At 47.6% G+C, this 18,626-nt stretch overlaps 2 protein-coding genes across 3 annotated transcripts; one reads left to right on the top strand and one right to left on the bottom strand.

Annotated features, from left to right (window-relative positions):
• Positions 1–848: 848 nt before the first annotated feature.
• On the bottom strand, positions 849–1,631 carry LOC139838282 (uncharacterized). The gene has a single exon (XM_071827681.1). The coding sequence runs from the start codon at positions 1,629–1,631 to the stop codon at positions 849–851; it is 783 nt and encodes a 260-aa protein (XP_071683782.1).
• A 327-nt stretch (positions 1,632–1,958) lies between these two features.
• On the top strand, positions 1,959–11,496 carry LOC127345830 (probable NADPH:quinone oxidoreductase 1). 2 transcript variants are annotated; one of them, XM_051372365.2, is made up of 2 exons: positions 1,959–2,239; positions 10,793–11,496. In XM_051372365.2, the coding sequence occupies exons 1-2, from the start codon at positions 2,131–2,133 to the stop codon at positions 11,299–11,301; spliced, it is 618 nt and encodes a 205-aa protein (XP_051228325.1). In that variant the 5' UTR covers positions 1,959–2,130; the 3' UTR covers positions 11,302–11,496. The 2 variants fall into 2 exon arrangements, with proteins under 2 accessions (XP_051228325.1, XP_051228326.1); XM_051372366.2 differs by lacking the exon at positions 10,793–11,496 and adding an exon at positions 2,350–2,996 and having other exon boundaries at positions 2,033–2,239.
• The last annotated feature ends 7,130 nt before the right edge of the window (positions 11,497–18,626 follow it).

Here is an 18,626-nt window from a genome sequence, read left to right as displayed (position 1 = left end):
TTCCAAGTGCACATGTCAACATTCTATGTGCGCATGCCAAATTTCACGGAAGCCGACTTTTTTTTTCATTTATATGTAAAAAAGAGAGGCCACCCGAGCAAGGATGTTGCCGCCTGGCCGGTGGCACCGATCCGCCCACTGCGTGCAGCTACCTCCACGGAAGCCGTCCTAGATGCACATGTGAAGTCGCCGCCGCAACCTCCGCTCCCAGCACTTTTGGCACCGGGGACCGCCGTCACTGTGGCCAACGGCCGCGGCAAGGAAGCCACCCGAAGGAGTTCTTGGCGGCGGCTAGGGTTGTGCCCCGATGTCGCCCTCGCTACACAAGGCTGTGCGTACCCGTTTGGTTTCTGACCACCCCCCCCCCCCCCCCCCCCCCCTTTTTTTTAGCTCAAGCGATTCACGATCCCATTTAAGTTGTGTAACTACCCCAAATTCATTACTTTCAAATGCAAGAACAAGCCGTAGTGTGTCCGAACAAAGTGCGCAATGTGTTTTGTGAGTGAATTCTTAAGCCCTGTTTATCGAAAACATAATTCTTAAGTCCCTTTTCGTAGCCTAAACGATTCTTGAGTTCATGTAAGTCTTGGAACTCCGCTAAATACAACTACGATTTAATGCAAGAAAAAATTCAATCAGGTGTCGAAACAAAGGGAACAGGGGAAGTAACATTTTTTTTTTTTGACAGCTCAACGGTGGGGCAAAAACCCCACCTGAAGTAAACTTTATTTTCATTTCAGCCAACCGAACAATTGTCTTATTACAAGGGGAAAATACAGGAGGGCGGGGGCAGCTCGGCGCAGCGAGCAGAAGAAGAGAAGCAGACACACACGCACCCAGGAAGGGGGTCATAGGACGCTAGTACGGAGACGGGCGAGCCAGGATTCAACTGGCTGCCGCGAGAGGCGGCGGGGCAGACGATGCAGCCACAGCTCACAGTGTTCGGATAGCAGCTTGGCTAGATGGCGAGCGCGCAGCCAGACATCGTCGAAAACCTTGCGGTTCCGGCTTTTCCACACGACCCAGAGTATAAGCAGCACAAGCGTGTGCCGGACAGGTGGCGCCAACTCCTGGAGCGGGGCAGATAGTGCAGCACAAACGCCCTCTAGGTCGTGCGCCGCGCCAGCAGCTGGAGCCTCGACGAGAGCAAATAGGGGCTCAAGCCACACGCACCGAGCAAAGAGGTGAGCCAGGTCCTCGTCGGCGTCGCAGAAGGGGCAGCGGGGTGAGGGGAGGCACCCGTGCCGGTGCAGGAGCGCGCGCGTCCTTGTGTTTCCATGACGCGCGATCCAGAAGAAGACGCGGACCTTTAGAGGAGCAAAATTCTCCAAGTTGAAATCGGACAGCGGCAGCGCCACGCCGGAGGTGCACATGATGCGGTACGCGGCCACCGTGGAGAACGCCGCGCCACCAGGGAGAAGCCGAACATCGGGGTCGGAGGAGAGTGTGGCATGCTGGAGCGAGCTCACGAGCGCCTCCATCTGCCCCTGCGCAGTGACCGTGAGGCGTGGTTGGAGCGGGAGACCTAGTCGCCGATCGCAAAGAGCCTCAGCCACGGTGATGGAAGGGTTCGTGCAGTGGGACACAAGAGCAGGAGTCCGCGCATACAGGGGAAGTAACATTGACGCCATCGATGACGTTAATTGGATTACTCCTCGTCGCGGCGGCTGAACTTTATACAGAAAACACTTGTTTATTCTGCCCATCTACAGGCCTTATTGTTAGTGATAATATTGTGAGATTAGGAAACCAATGATCGGGAATACGATATGAGGCCATCGATGACGTATAATCTCTCACTGCGGCAGCCTGTATCGCTCAAAGAAACATCCGTTCGTGCAGATTGCAGAACAAAGATAGATTTCCACACAAGTAGGACATGATATGTTTTCGGTTCTAAAAAACGACAGTCTCAGGTAGCATGATATGTTAATCCAAACTGGTAGCCGTCGGTCGCGTCAGCGAGCATGACGTTCACGATGACCTGGCCGATGAAATTCAGTCGTCTATTTATTCGGTCTCCTCCCCAACACCAGAGATCAGACAAGTGACCTCCGGCATCAGTAACTCAACCTACTCACAGAGTCTGTCATAGCACAGCAGCCCGAATCGGACCCGAGATCAAGAAGCATGGGAACCGTGGCGGCGCCAGCGTCAGCGACGCCCACCGTCCTCCGCGTGGCCGCCTTCAGCGGCTCCCTCCGCAAGGATTCCTGGCACACCGGCCTCATCCGAGCCGGTAAACTCATTCATCCAGATCACGGTTTCACCGGTGCAGTAGACGCACACACCATTCATCCTGGAACCGTCTGTTGTCCCTTGATGGTTTGTCTTTTCTCCCAAATGTAGCCGAGGAGCTGTGCGAGGAGTTCATCCCGGGGCTGATCATCGACCACGTCGACATCTCCAACCTGCCAATGGCCAACCCGGACCTCGAGACCGACGGCGGCGACGGCTTCCCGCCGGAAGTCGAGGCGTTCCGCGCCAGGGTCCTCGCCGCCGACTGCTTCCTCTTCGCCTCGCCCGAGTACAACTACTCCGTCACCGCCTCGCTGAAGAACGCGCTGGACTGGGCGTCGAGGGGCAGTGTCAAATGCTGGGCTGACAAGGCCGCGGCGATCGTCTGCGCGGGATACGACTTCAACGGCGGGAGGGGGTCGCTCCACCTCCGCCAGATCGGGATCTACCTCGACATCCACTTCATCAACAAGCCGGAGCTTCACGTGAGGATGTACGATGACCCGCCCAGTTTCGACGCCGACGGCAACCTCACCGACGCAAAGAACAGGGAGCGCCTCAAGAAGGTGCTCCTGTCGCTCCAGGCCTTCGCGCTCAGGCTCCAACCCAAGCAAGCATGAGTGAACTCGCGCTCATGGGGAGCGTACGCTACGTACGTGCTGATTACTCGGCATTACTACCTGGCTTGTCCCGTGTACGTGCAACATTGTTGTGATTTTACTCTACATTACTATCCTCCCACTAGTGGAAAACGGGGCAATAGGCCCGGTCCATTTGGGCCTTTAGACCCGGTTCCCGAACCGGGACCAACTAGGCGGGACTAAAGGGGGTACCCTTTAGTCCCGGTTCAAAGATAAACCGGGCCTAAAGGCCTCGACACGTGGTGCGGCCAGGGAGCTCGCGGTAGAAGGGCTTTGGTCCCGGTTCGTGGTACGAACCGGGCCTATGTTTCTCTGCCGCGGCAGAGAATTGCTATTTCTCTGCCGCGGCACAGATTTGGGCTGTACCAGCGTTTCTCTGCCGCGGCAGAGAAACAGGGCGTTTCTCTGCCGCGGCAGAGTTTCAGCAATGCATATATATATCATTCAAGAAACCACAAAAAATCGTCATGAATATATATAGACATCGTCAACAGTACACGACATAGTCAACACAGTACACGTAATACATGCATATTTACAATACAACATGTCCTGAACGAATATCCTCCGCCGTCACGATCTTCCGATAGTGCTCTCCACCTGGGGTAAGGACCTCGGTAATAAAGAATCCCACGATTTCCTCTTGAATTGCTTTTATTTGATCCGCTGTTATGAGAGTGTCCCGCAGGCGTGTCATCTATATTTAAAAAAGGAGATCAATACATGAATGGAACTCAATACAATAGATGGTACTAATTAATTAAGATTAATTGTGAAAATTTGTTATCGTACACGAGTGTGGTGTATTTGGGCATCCCCACCCTTGGGACAGGACATGTCACGCATGAAGGTGCAGACGTAGTATCCACATAAGTTATTCCCTTGTTCCTGCCTCATACACTTTACGAAAAAATAGTTCGATCAAACTAATAATCAAGCATCGTATTGAAAGTAAATATCATATATAAAGTTTCACGGACATAGCTATATATATAGTACTACTTACAGGGTAATCTCTAAATGTAAGCTCCGGTTTCCATTCACCCGGAACAGTATTGATGAACCGTTTCCAAGCCCTGCCCGGCAAAAAATAATGAGTAAATGAGTAATTGTTTAGTTGATGATATCTTCGAATTAGAGCAGATGAAGATGCCAATACAAAATTGATTGAAACTACCTCTGGAGGATGGCAGCCATGTCCGTCCATTCCGCATATTCTTTACGTTTCGAGTCCATGACGTTTACGACTCCAAGGTGAAGATCAATGATTAGGAGAATAAAGTGGAAACTGCACAAGCATAGCTCAATGATTACGAGAATAAAGTGGAAGGTGCACAAGCATAATGTATGTTATATATAACACTCACTTGAAGTTGTAGGGAAAGAATATATCCTCTTTGTCTGCTTGCTTCTCTAAAAACATTACGATGTTGTCCTCTGTGTCCTTGGGGTACCGTCGAACCGTAACTTCATGAACTGTGTTTGGGTCTATGAACCCCAGCGGTAGGAGCTTGCCTCTTTTGTATTCCAGCTTCTTCATTCTGCATAATTAAATGTATAGCGTACACAAAGAATATAATGAGGATAATTGTTAGTGCAAATGAATGAGCTACAAACTTAATTACACAAATAAATCACTTACAGGCAGGGGTAGTTCGACGCGCAAAGCGCCTCCGCCTCCCGGAGGGTTAGAGATACGATGGAAGCCATGTGACCTGGTGATGAGGTTTGCAGATATGAGTCTAGATGTGATATGTAAATGGAGGCCAAGCCAACATATATATAGTGAAAAAATGGCGGGAGGACGGAGGCGGGAAGCAGTGGAAAGCGCGGGAAGAAAAATAGGCGGGAACGCAGTGGCGCCAAAAACTGTCGGTGGGATAAGGACGTGTGGGTAACCTTTAGTCCCGGCTGGTGGGTACAACCGGGACTAAAGATCCTTTTTTGTGTCATCTAACAAAACTGTCGGTGGGATAAGGACGTGTGGGTAACCTTTAGTCCCGGCTGGTGGGTACAACCGGGACTAAAGATGTCGGCAGGATAAGAACGCATGGGTGGACGCACTGCTCGATGAGATAAAGCATGTAGCGCACGACGCCCTGTCGAAGGAACAAGACAAAGTAGAAGAGGTGCCGTGCCTATAAAAGGAGCATCGATACGCCTTGCCAAGCCCCTGAACGACTACATCTCATCTAACAGTGTTGGGGAAAGGGTTGGGAAATCTCCCGTGGCGCATCTCCACTTTTAATATCTTACATACAGTTACATGATTACACAAAAATAAATGGGAAATTGATTGCCATGTTGAGATACTCATTTGTGCCATGAACATTCTTCAATTAACTTGATGATGGAGCATCTTCATCATTTAATTAATCTTCTTCGGCCGTAACCATGGAGCATCTTCATCATTTAACTTGATGCTTGGATCAATGTTCACTACGAAGGGTGGAATTTCATCAAACTGATTATAATCTTCTCGACATGTCTGTCTTGTCCTCCACTCCCACGATGTTTCTTTTTCCGTAAAGAACTATGTGGCGCTTTGGCTCATCGTTTGATGTATTTGTTTCCTTATGTTTCCTTTTTCTTGGTTTGGTAGACATATCCTTCACATAGAAAACCTGGGCCACATCCTTGGCTAGGACAAATGGTTCGTCTCTATACCCAAGATTGTTGAGATCCACCGTTGTCATTCCATACAACTTGTCTACCCGAACCCCGCCTCCTGTTTTGTTGACCCATTTGCACCTAAACAAAGGGACCTTAAAAGAAGGTCCATACTCAAGTTCCCATATATCCTCTATGTAACCATAATATGTGTCATTTGGGCCTTCATTCATTATTGCATCAAAGCGGACACCACTGTTTTGGTTGGTGCTCTTTTATCTTGGGCGATCGTGTAAAATGTATTCCCATTTATCTCGTACCCTTGGAAAGTCACTACGATCGAAGATGGTGTCCGGGCCAGCAAGTACAACTGATCTTCAATATGTTTGTTATTCAGAGATGTTTTTGCAACCAACCGCCGAAAGTCGACATGTGTTCACGTCTAATCCAATCGTTCGATCGCCCTGGGTTCTCGGGAGCGTAGAAAGTTCTTGTGGTCACCGATATACGGAGCCACCAAGGTGGAACTTTGTAGGACTGTGTAGTGTGCTTGAGTCAAAGAAATCCCGTCCCTACATATCATTGATTTCCTTCCTAGCGTGCCTTTTCCACTTAGTCTCCCTTCATGCCGCGATTCGGGAACACCAATCGGCTTAAGGTCAGGAATAAAGTCAACACAGAATTCAATGACCTCCTCTGTTCCATAGCCCTTGGAGATGCTTCCTTCTGGCCTAGCACGGTTATGAACATATTTCTTCAAGACTCCCATGAACCTCTCGAAGGGGAACATATTGTGTAGAAACACAGACCGAGAATGGAAATCTCATCGACCAGGTGAACGAGGAGATGTGTCATAATATTGAAGAAGGATGGTGGGAACACCAGCTCAAAACTAACGAGACATTGGACCACATCATTCTCGCAACCTCGGTAGAATTTCTGGATTTATTACCTTCTCGAGAAATTGCATTGAGGAATGCACATAGCTTCACAATGGGCGATCGAACATTTTCCGGTAGAAGCCCCCTCAATGCAATCGGAAGCAACTGTGTCATTATCACGTGACAGTCATGAGACTTCAAGTTCTGGAATGTTTTCTTCTCCATATTTATTATTCCCTTTATATTGGAGGAGAAGCCAGACGGGACCTTGATACTGCTAAGACATTCAAAAAATATTTCCTTCTCTGCTTTTGTAAGAGCGTAGCTGGATAAATGACGTCCTTTAACTCTCTCATGCAGCTTTTTGGGGTCTTTCCAACGTTGCTGGTCCTCCCGTGCTTCCGGTGTATCTTTTGTCTTCCCGTACACACCCGTAAAGCCTAGCGAGGTTCACGCAAAGATTCTTCGTCACGTGCATCACATCGATTGAAGAGTGGACCTCTAAGACTTCCCAATAGGGTAGATCCCAAAATATAGATTTCTTCTTCCACATGGGCGCGTGTCCGGCATCGTCATTCGGAAATGCACCGTCCGCCAGGACCCTTTCCAAATATTACATCTAGATCCTTGACCATACCAAATATATCAACACCATCACGATGGGGAGGCTTCCTCCGGTGATCAGCCTCACCGTTGTAATGCTTGCCTTTCTTTCTTACGGGATGGGTAAGCCTAAGAAATCGACGATGCCCCGTGTACACGACCTTTCGACCTTTTTCCAAATAATCACCTTCGAGCTCATGTAAACGGTGTGTGCATGCATTGTATCCCTTGTTTGACTATCCCTGAAATGTTACCAAGAGCAGGCCAGTCATTGATGGTTACGAAAAGCATCGCTCTTAGGTCAAATTCCTCCTGCTTGTGCTCGTCCCACACACGTACACCGCTAGGGACCACAGCTGTAGAAGTTCTTCGACTAATGGCTTCAGGTACACATCAATGTCGTTCCCGGGTTGCTTCGGGCCTTGTATGAGCACCGGCATCATAATGAACTTCCGCTTCATGCACAACCAAGGAGGAAGGTTATATATACAAAGAGTCACAAAGCCAGGTGCTATGGCTGCAGCTCTGCTCTCCAAAAGGATTCATGCCATCTGTCTTGAGACCAAACCGTAAGTTCCTTGCATCCTGTGCAAAGTTTGGGAACTCTCTATCGATTTTTCTCCATTGGGAGCCATCACAGGGTGCCTCAACATCACGTCTTTCTTACGGTCTTCTTTGTGCCATCGCAACAACCTAGCGTGCTCTTTATTTACGAACAAGCGTTTCAGCTGTGGTATTATAGGAGCATACCACATAACCTTGGCGGGAACCCTCTTCTGGGCGCTCGCCCTCAACATCACCAGGGTCATCTCGTATGATCTTATACCGCAATGCAGTGCACACCGGACATGCATCCAAATTCTCGTACTCATCGCGGTAGAGGATGCAGTCATTAATGCATGCATGTATCTTTTGCACATCTAATCCTAGAGGGCAGACAATCTTCTTCGCTTCGTACGCATCGGCGGGCAATTCGTTACCCCTTGGAAGCTTCCTCTTAATTATTGTCGCAACTTTCCAAATCCCGAGTCGGTGACACCGTTCTCTGCCTTCCATTGCAACAATTCCGAGTGTCTTTGCCTAGCTTTTTATGGCCATCTTCGCAAGTTGGGTATAACAATTTGTTGTGATCTTCTATCATCTTGTCGAAGGCCAACATTACCATTTCACTTTCACAAACACTCCTTGAATCAGCAATGGCCCGGCCAAGATCATCATCAGCAGGCTCATCTGGTGCCTCTTGATCTTCTACTTCATTGTCTTCATTGCCTTCTGCGGTATCATCGTATTCAGGGAAATTGGGATAACCGTCATCATCCTCTTCCTCTTCGTCATTGTCTTCCATCATAACCCCTCTTTCTCCGTGCTTGGTCCAATAATAGTAATCAGCATGAAACCGGATCGCAGAAGGTGGCTGTGAATGAGACTCGAGCGAGCGTAATTTACGGTATTCTTGCAGTCCACACATGGACAATACATGAAGCCACCATGTTTGTTTGCCTCCGCCACGGCCATAAAATTATCCAGGCCCGCAGTGAACTCGTCAAACCATCGGTCAATGTACATCCATTGCCGATTCATCTGCATGATATAATTAAGCTGATCAAAACCATTACAGAACATCACGATGTATATATACACATGCATTTTATCAATTGCAGATGAAAAGGATAAAGTTGTTAACCTCGATGAAGAAGAAAAAAGCAAGTTAAGTGTGGCTTGATTTGTGTAAACTCAAGTGGCAAATCCTCTTAAGCATTTCATCGAACACCTCTTGTGCATGTGAAGAAGAGAGGAGAGCAATACACCCCTCTTGTGAAGATAGTGAAAAAATGGCTAAGTGTGGCTCACACTTGGGCAGGGGCAAGGTTATATAGCCAGAGGGGGGTCTTTGGACCCGGTTTGTCATACAAACCGGGACTAAAGGGTTCCCCACGACTGACACGGCCTGCCGCGCCCTGCGGTGGACCCTTTAGTCCCGGTTTGTATGACAAACCGGGTCCAAAGGCCGCTACAGGACAGGCGCCAGCGGGTGGGGTCGTCCTGGGGAGAAACGAACCGGGTCCAATGGGGGCATTGGACCCGGTTTGGTTCAGCAGTGGGTCATTTGCTTGGGACCAAAGGCCTCTTCTCCACTAGTGTCCTATGTATTCATGCACCAGTGTTTGTGGTATGTAAACAAACGGTAATGCTAATGTAAGCGTGTGACATCAATAAATCATATACCAGTGCATAACTCCTTCACAAACAACCTAGGTAATTTTATTTCGGGATGCCGGGATTTCACCGTGGCGCCTAAGGTTGAGTGTACTAGACACATATGCTCTAGAGCCATTTCTACCGAGATATTTAATGATACTCAAATGGATCAAATGCATACAAAAATAATAATATATCCAAATGTACATATCCACTAATGAAATCAAATGAGTGAACTCGCGCTCAAGGGGAGCGTACGTTAAGTACATGCTGATTACTCAGCATTACTACCCGGCCCTGTCCCGTGTTCGTGTAACATTGTTGCGATTTTACTCTGCAAGTACTCATGCAGCAGTGTTTGTGGTATTATAAACAAGCTGTAATGCTAATGTAAGCGTGTGACAGTAATAAATCATATACTTGGAGTTAAACTATAACATTTATTATTATCTCCACGGCGTACTCCTTCACAAACAACCTAGGTAATCTTATTCGGGTCGCCGGGCTTTGACCATGGCGCACTAGGTCGAGTGCATTAGACACATATGTTCTAGATCCATCTCCCCCTAGATATTTAAGGATACTCGAATAGATCAAATGGATACAAAAAAAAATCCAAATGTACATGTGCACTAATGGGATCTCGAATGATATCTTTGCTATTTTTTTTAGATCCAAGGGAGATGCATTAGAGAAAGGTTTCCACGCAATGTATCAAACAAGGTTTTAACAAAACGAACAAATTTTTGGTACCAAACGAGTTTTCAACTTAGTGAAATGTATTTTGATTACACGTGAGAACTTTAACATTAAAAGTTGTATTCTATAATTTAGTTGCATAATTATGTTGACAGAATAACATATAAATAACTAAAAATGTTACCCAATTCACACCGAATGCTAGATCTGTAGTAAGTGCAAATTTTGCTTCCATTAGTTAAATTTCGCTCGCACTAGTTCATCAAAAACCGCCAGGGAACCATAGCTACGATGGGAACAGAGAATGACCACTAATATCAGAGGCGAACGAAATAACGGGCCTAGCCCAAAACACGTCTGGGGTGCAACCCCAGATAGGGGCTGCACGAGATCGTGAACACGAGCCCAAAAACTCTAGAAAAAGATCGACCTCTTCGAAGGGAAGCTCCTTGCTCTGTGCATGACATGTGGATAAACGTGGGGCGCGGAAATTCCCGGTGGACTGCCTCCCCGTGCGACACGCTCTGACGCGTTTGCGAACCGTCCTCGTCTCGTAACGGGCCCGTGTCGCACTTAACGGTTTTCCGGCGACCCGATTAGCTTCTGCCTCTATTTCCAGTTTCCCCTGTAGAAAATATAGAACCCTAATTCTTCATTGTATTGATCTGGACCTGGTGAGGGGTTTATATAGGAGTACAAAGGGAGGTTCTTGGAGTACCAGACAAGTTGTGCTAAGTTTAAACCGACTATATCTCTAGCTCTAGAATACTCCAATATCTCTACGTATTATACTTCTAACATTCCCCCTCAGTCGTAGCGGGAGTGAAACGAACGTTTGCGACTGGAGAAGTCATGAGCGTCCGTCGCCTCCTCCACCTTGTCTATTGTCTCTTGATGGTTTGTCTTTTCTCCCAAATGTAGCCGAGGAGCTGTGCGAGGAGTTCATCCCGGGCCTGATCATCGACCACGTCGACATCTCCAACCTGCCAATGGCCAACCCGGACCTCGAGACCGACGGCGGCGACGGCTTCCCGCCGGAAGTCGAGGCGTTCCGCGCCAGGGTCCTCGCCGCCGACTGCTTCCTCTTCGCCTCGCCCGAGTACAACTACTCCGTCACCGCCTCGCTGAAGAACGCGCTGGACTGGGCGTCGAGGGGCAGTGTCAAATGCTGGGCGGACAAGGCCGCGGCCATCGTCTGCGCCGGATACGACTTCAATGGCGGTAGGGGCTCACTCCACCTCCGCCAGATCGGGATCTACCTCGACATCCACTTCATCAACAAGCCGGAGCTCCACGTGAGGATGTACGACGACCCGCCCAGTTTCGACGCCGACGGCAACCTCACTGACGCAAAGAACAGGGAGCGGCTCAAGAAGGTGCTCCTGTCGCTCCAGGCCTTCGCGCTCAGGCTCCAACCCAAGCAAGCATGAGTGAACTCGCGCTCAAGGGGAGCGTACGTTAAGTACGTGCTGATTACTCGGCATTACTACCAGGCCTATCCCTAGTTCGTGCAACATTGTTGTGATTTTACTCTGCATTACTACCCTGCTCCGTACTCATGCACCAGTTTTTGTGGTATTGTAAACAAACGGTAATGCTAATGTAAGCGTGTGACAGCAATAAATCATACTATACTTGGAGTAAACTATAATATTTATAATTACCTCCAGTACATAACTCCTTTACAAATCACAAACAACCTAGGTAATCTTATTTCGGGATGCCAGTCTTTCACCGTGGCATCCTAGGTCGAGTGTAATAGACACATATGCTCTAGAGCCATCTCCACCCAGATATTTAAGGATACTCAAATATTTCAAATGCATACAATAATAATAATATATCCAAATGTCCATATTCCCTAATGAGAACTTTAACACGTGAAATATATTCAGTGCAATGTATTTTGATTACACGTGAGAACTTTAACATTAAACATTGCATCCTATAATTTAGTTGCATAATTATGTTGATGGAATAATGTATAAATAACTAAAAATGTTCGGTATAAAGAAATAAAAAGTATAGTGGTTAGTTGGATATCTGATTAATAATTTCTCCAATCCAATTGGCCAAAAGGCTAGGACGCACCTTAGGATATTCTAGGCTATTTTTTTTCACCTCAACATATGTTTTAGCCTTTGTTATTGGAGGTGGGACATTCTTAGCTTTTTGGAGGTGCCCTGCATAGGGGTGTGTAAAAAAGATATTTGGAGAATAACTCAGCAACCCTAATAGGGTGTGGCATTCTGATAATTATATGGGTGTACACCAAGTCTACATATACAAGAGAGATCCAATCTATGTATACACATTCTAACACCCTCCCTCAATCTTAAATGTGGCATGATGTACAAAGTAAGTTAAGATTGCGCCTACAACCCATAAACCGAGGCTGCCGAAGCGGCTTCGTAAAGATGTCAGCAAGTTAATCTTTAGAGGAGATGAATTTGATGTGACCTCACAAAATGATAGTCCAGTTCAATATGTTTTGTTCAGGCGTGAAATACCGGATTCGATGAAAGATATGTAGCGCTGATGTTGTCACACCAAAGGACCGGTGGCTGAGGTTGATAGACTCTCAATTCTCTCAACAATGACTGTACCCAAATAATCTCAGTTGTGGCATTAGCAACTGCCTTTTACTCAGCTTCAGTACTACTGCGAGACACTGTAGTTTGATTGCGAGCATTCTAGGCGACCAAGTTAGGACCAAAGAAGACAGCATAGCCCCCCGTGGACCGCCTGTCATCAGGAACGCAATCCGCATCTGAGAACGTCGAAAGATGACAAGATGGTGGAGGCTGTAGATGCAGAACATATGATGCAGTGAGACAGATGTAACTCAAGATGCGTTTCATAGTTGACCAATGTGAAGGCCTGGGGGCATCAAGATACTGATGTTATTCAACATTTTCATAGTTATTCAACATTTTATGCTCTTCACATTATTCCATCATTTTCATTATCCTTTTTTTCCTTTTTATTCCCATGTTTTTGGCGTATTTGTGTTGCTGGGACTAGTAGACTCCTCATATCTCGAATCCATTTTGTTTTAATCTTCAAGGCTAAGATGGTTGTTTAAAGATTACTAGACCATGATTGATGATTTGAGAACATATAGACAATTCTATGTTATGTTAAAAGACGTACTTTTATCTGGGGTGTAACGGGCTACATAAGTTTTGCTTTTGAAACCTTAAGCTTGCGGCATGTGAATGTTACATTTTGGCTGCATTCCGCTGATCGTTGGCTCACTTTTTCTATCTATATAGTTAGTTGAAAGGGCAGTGGAAAGAAAGGTCCTGGTATATTATGATTTTCAGTTACCGTAAGTTATGTTTTGTAATTGAACAGAGAGTTGTCAATGTAGATAAGAAAATTGTATCTCGGTTGCCAACTCGATGTATTTTCTTGAATTACTTTTTTTTTATATGTTCGTTGGTACAAACCTACCGTAGTCCCATTTGTTCTCTATATATTAGTCTAAGAGAATTGCATTCGGTGCTTGAAGGAAAGAAGGATCAACGGCAGCAGTGGCAAGAAGTAATTGAGCATGGTCAACCTCTAAATTTTATTTTGTATGTTGGTTCATACATAGATAACCTAGCGGTTGTAGCGACATCTCCAGAGTTTACTAAAATAATGTGTCATCCAACATTTATAGAACTCATGAGTGAACTCGCGCTCAAAGGGAGCGTACGCTACGTACGTGCTGATTACTCGGCATTACTACCCGGCTTGTCCCGTGTTCGTGCAACATTGTTGTGATTTTACTCTACATTACTATCCTCCTATGTATTCATGCACCAGTGTTTGTGGTATGTAAAGAAACGGTAATGCTAATGTAAGCGTGTGACATCAATAAATCATATACCAGGGCATAACTCCTTCACAAACAACCTAGGTAATTTTATTCGGGAGGTTGAGTGTACTAGACACATATGCTCTAGAGTCATTTCTACCGAGATATTTAATGATACTCAAATGGATCAAATGCATACAAAAATAATAATATATCCAAATGTACATATCCACTAATGAAATCAAATGATATCTTTGCTATTTTTTTAGATCCAAGTGAGTTACATTACGGAAAGGTTTCCAAGAAATGTATCACAAAAGGTTTTAATAAAATGAACAAACTTTTGCTGCGAAACGAGTTTTCAACTTAGTGCAATGTATTTTGATTACACGTGAGAACTTTAAGATTAAAAATTGTATACTACAATTTAGTTGCGAAATTATGTTGACGGAATAACATATAAATAACTAAAAATGTTCGGTATAAAGAACTAAAAACTATAGTGATTAGTTGGATGTGTCTGAACGGTATGATTGAGTTACTCACTCGAGAGCCCTCTTGATAGTACGAGAACTAACCTATAAACCGGCATCCCAACTACACCACGAGACCGGTAAGAAAGAAAACCTATCAATAGAAAATCTTAAACTTGCGCATTTCACTTGAGCTAGATGATTATGATCTTGACCACAACAAGATAGAATATCTTTCTTGATTATGCTTGCTATATGAAGTCTTGCGGATTTCTTCTCCATACTCCACTATGGGAGAGCTTCTTGTTCGGTGCATCTTCGCATATCCATGATCACCATATGGATAGAAAGTTTCAAGCTCATTATCTCTTCAAGATGGCTCATCTTGAAACTTGCACACCATTTCTTCTTTCTTCATTATGTTCACGTCTTGAAGATACATTTGACGGATCACTACATCTTTGTCTTCAAGACATATTTGTCACTTTATGATCTTCATTCGATTATTCTTACAACCTTGAAGCCAACATATGGTTCAAGTATTGCCTATGGATAAACCCTACAAATATAACTTAGTGCAACCATTTGTCCATATGGATTATCATTAATTACCAAAACCATACATGGGCCTCCATGTACTTTCAGAATCCTATGAAGATGCAATTGAAGACATGTTGGTGCTAGTGGCAGTGTAGAGCCTCCAACACAAAGCCAACTGAAAGAGGAAGAGGCAGGGATCAAACATCGGCCGGCTTTCCATCCTGCACAAACGTGGGCCGACTCTGCATCATGTGCACCCATTGGTCGGCTCTACATCCCGTGCAACCACCGGCCGGCTATGCATGCGTTGAATATCTATGCGTCCTATATATCTTGTTTTAATATCTTACATGCAAGTATCGAACCTACATGTTCACCATGATGATTGCAGTTCTACTAAGTTGCCACTAACTTGCCAGGTTCAAATGGTATCTTTTTTTTGTTTACTTTTCTTGTTTGATCACAGTGTTATTGGCATGTTATGGAAGCTATGATGTGGTTTCCATGTAACAAAAGGAGCTTCTTTTAATGGTAGTTGCCATTAGGATGTAAGCACCGAAGCTATGTCTCCATTGTTTCCGACGCCGAACATGTAACAAATCTGGTTCCGGGGGGGGGGGGGGGGGGGGGGGTCAGTTCTGCATCTTTACCACTATTTTTTGGCCTGAATGTATGCTAGCAACATAGTACCTAGATTTTACATGCAAACTATAGCAGTTTAGAAGGAAGATCTGATGAAAATCAAGGATCTAACGAGGAAGATGATGACGAAGGAGGATGGTACCCACATGGCGAGCTTGAAGACGAGATTCAGGCGGAGGATGTAGTCAATCAGGGGGAGGTACCATCCTCCGTGGTTGTCAATGGTACCACATCTAGATGTAGAAGCTTCGGCTATAGGGTTCAATGGAGGGCGGTGCCTGCGGGAGGGAGAAAGAGGAAGAATGGCGTAGTAGCTAGGGTGCAACATGTACGGCGGGACGCTCCTCGCCTTTTTATCAGGGCCGTGCTTTTCCGCACCGCACGCAGCCGTGCAAAATCCTGCGCGAGATGTCTAATCCTTTATATTTCGGGAATCAACCAATTACCAAAAAAGGAAAGGAGAAGTGGTTGGAGGTGACTTCGGTTTAACTCAATGTAGGTCAACCTCGGTGTAGCCAGACCCAAAACTGAAACGTCAACCAAACATGCCCTATGTGGTGACTTCGATGGAAAACTAATACAAGGCTAGCCCCATTTGTTCTTCAATTAAAAGCTGCTATATAAACCAAGAACTATTTTGCTCGGCCCTACTGACTTATAAAGCTAGCGGCCATATACCAAGTCCCTTGAGCGAAACTGGACTCATTAGATCTAAACTGCCACCTGTTAAAAGGTGAAAAGAGTTTACCCATAGACAGGTCGCATAGAATTATTTTTCCTATATTGTAGTACTGTAGTGTGGCGTGGAAGAGTACCATTTTCTCCACAGAAAAAGAGAGAAATTTAGAGTAGTCAGGGCATCTCCAGCGGCGCGACGCGTCCGTTTGCGTCGGCCCTTTTGGTCGAAATCGACCGCGCGTCCGTTTGCGTCGGGGGTGGCTCCAGCGGCACGACGCATTTTTTAGGACAAATCATTTTTTTTAACATGAAACATAATTTACATACTTTAAAACATAAAAAAACCTAAACTCCTACTGCTGCTCATCGTCGCTGTGCTGCTCCTCGTCGCTGTCGAGCACGATGAGCTCCGGTATGACCCACGGTCAGTAGCCATCCGGGGAGCGTACGCCGGGCGAGCCGCCGGTGCTCGAGGTTGAGGAGGCTGCGGCTGTGGCGGCGGTGGAGGCGCCCAGGGCTGCGGCTGTGGCGGCGTTTGAGGCGCCCAGGCATAAGGCTGTGGCGGCGGTGGAGGAGGCGCCCAGGGATAAGGCTGTGGCGGCGGTGGCGGCGGTGGAGGAGGCGCCGCCGACTCCAGGAGCGCCTGTCGAAGTGCTTCATCCGCCGACAGGCCCGGCGGCATGACGGCGGTGGCGTAGCGGGGCAGTGGCGGCTGCACAGGCGCGTCATACTCGGAGGCGAGGACGGCGACCTTCGCCATCTCGTCGTCCGTCATGTTCTCCGGGAAGTCGAAGTTCCGGCCTTCCGCCATGGCCTACTGCCATTCGTGGAAGACGACAACGACGTAGTCGTCGCTGTCGTCCTTCACCGCCTCGCTATGGTACGCGAGCGCCTCCACGTAGTCGTCGTCGTCGTCGTCGTGTTCGATATCAAGGAAAGGCCCTTTTTGCATCAAAAGGTACTCTCTTTTTTGAACAAAAAATGGAAATGGTATCTTATCAATTTGTGGCAATATTGTTTCTCTTTTTGGACTCAGCCGCGAAGGATCCATCTAAACCAATTAGCAAACTCTTGCTTTGATTTTATGCTTCTCGGAGCTGCTATTGCGAAATACGGCTTCCTTAATATCCAAATTTCAACAAGGGGGCTGGGCTGCTCGCCTTCATAGAAAGGCGACCGGGCCCCTTTTTATAGAATAGAAAGAGAAGGTAAAGGGGGGGGGGGGGGTTGGAGATTCTTGAAAGAACGCGGCGTAGGCTTCGTCGTCGTCGTCCTCCTCGCGTTTGTGGGCGTCGTTGTGCTACGTCTGCTGACGTCGCGACGGCGCCTGCTGACGACGCGTTGGCGCATGCTGATGACGAGCCGGCGGTGCAGGGCCGAAGGGATAATCCCTGTCGCCCATGAAGCCTGCCCTTCGTCTGATGTCCGTCTCCGTGTACGTACGCCAAAGCTCCGAGTCGATGGCGTACGCCGGATCGGCGCGGAGGTCCGCCGGCAGATACCGCCTCCTGCGCCGGATCTCCGCGGTCCGATCAGGCTCACGCGTAGGTACTGGAGGGATGGGCACCCGGCGGCAGCTGAGCCGCCAGCCGCCAGGCAGCTGCACGCCGGACCAGGCGTCGTCGCACGGCATCCATTTGCCGTGCATGAGCCTCCCCACCGTGACGGGGAGCGGGATCTTCTTGGTGCCGCTGCCGGAGGCCTCGAAGTCATTTTTCTTCCCCATGGCGCTGCAGCAGTGGTGGTGCGAGTGGAGGTGTGGTGTGGGCGAAGGAGCGACGCGGCCGGTGGACTTTTAAGGGCGACCGCGCGCGGGATACGATGCCATTGAAGGCGGCGTAGAAGCCCAGCCGCCGCCCGCTAGTGCGCGCGCAGAACAGGCAACCGCGCCATTGATGGCGAAGGCTGCGGCGCAGACGCGGAAGCGCTGACCGCCAAAGCGGTGCCCTCGGTGCAGACTCGCTGCCAGGCGGGCCCGGTGGAGACGCGAGCGGACACTTTGCGCGTCCGCGCAGCGTCCGCAGAGTATTTGGGCCAGGCTTGCGTCTCCGCGGACGGCCCGGTCACTTTGCGTCGCGCCGCTGGAGAGGGTGTCAGACGCATTTTCGATCAAAGCGGACGCAAACGGTCGCTCGCGCCGGGCTAGAGATGCCCTCATGGACGGCTAATTTCGGAGCAATATTTTAGGTCCTCCTCCCCGGCTGCTGGCTGCTGCTTCGATCCGACCATTCCAGCGGTGGTTGGGTGAGGTGCCTCCCTTGTATATTTTTGTGGCAGAGTCATGGAGCTGGGGATGCCATATGGTCTTCATGGGACAAAGGAGACTAATCAACCATTAACAAGCCAAAAGATGGTAGCGCTAAACCACTAGGCGGCTAGGCGCCGAAACATAGCGTCAAACACATCAATTAGTTTTGGCTCAGAATACTACGTATGCAAAGTGGTATGTGAACCAAACCAATCATAGTTTTGGTGACCCAAATCGTACATGAAACTTCAGATTTTTTTACGTGCGTCTACATATATTGTACCTTGCGTTTTTGAAAAATAGACTAGTTTGACAAGTTTTGGCGGTGAGACTGCGACAGACCTCTACTATGCGTCTACAAATTCGGGA

The sequence above is a fragment of the Lolium perenne genome, chromosome 3 (assembly GCF_019359855.2).
Source record: "Lolium perenne isolate Kyuss_39 chromosome 3, Kyuss_2.0, whole genome shotgun sequence".
In the NCBI taxonomy this organism is placed as follows: Eukaryota; Viridiplantae; Streptophyta; class Magnoliopsida; order Poales; family Poaceae; genus Lolium; species Lolium perenne.
Note: the sequence above shows the minus strand (reverse complement) of the source record. Positions and strands in the feature narration are given on the sequence as shown.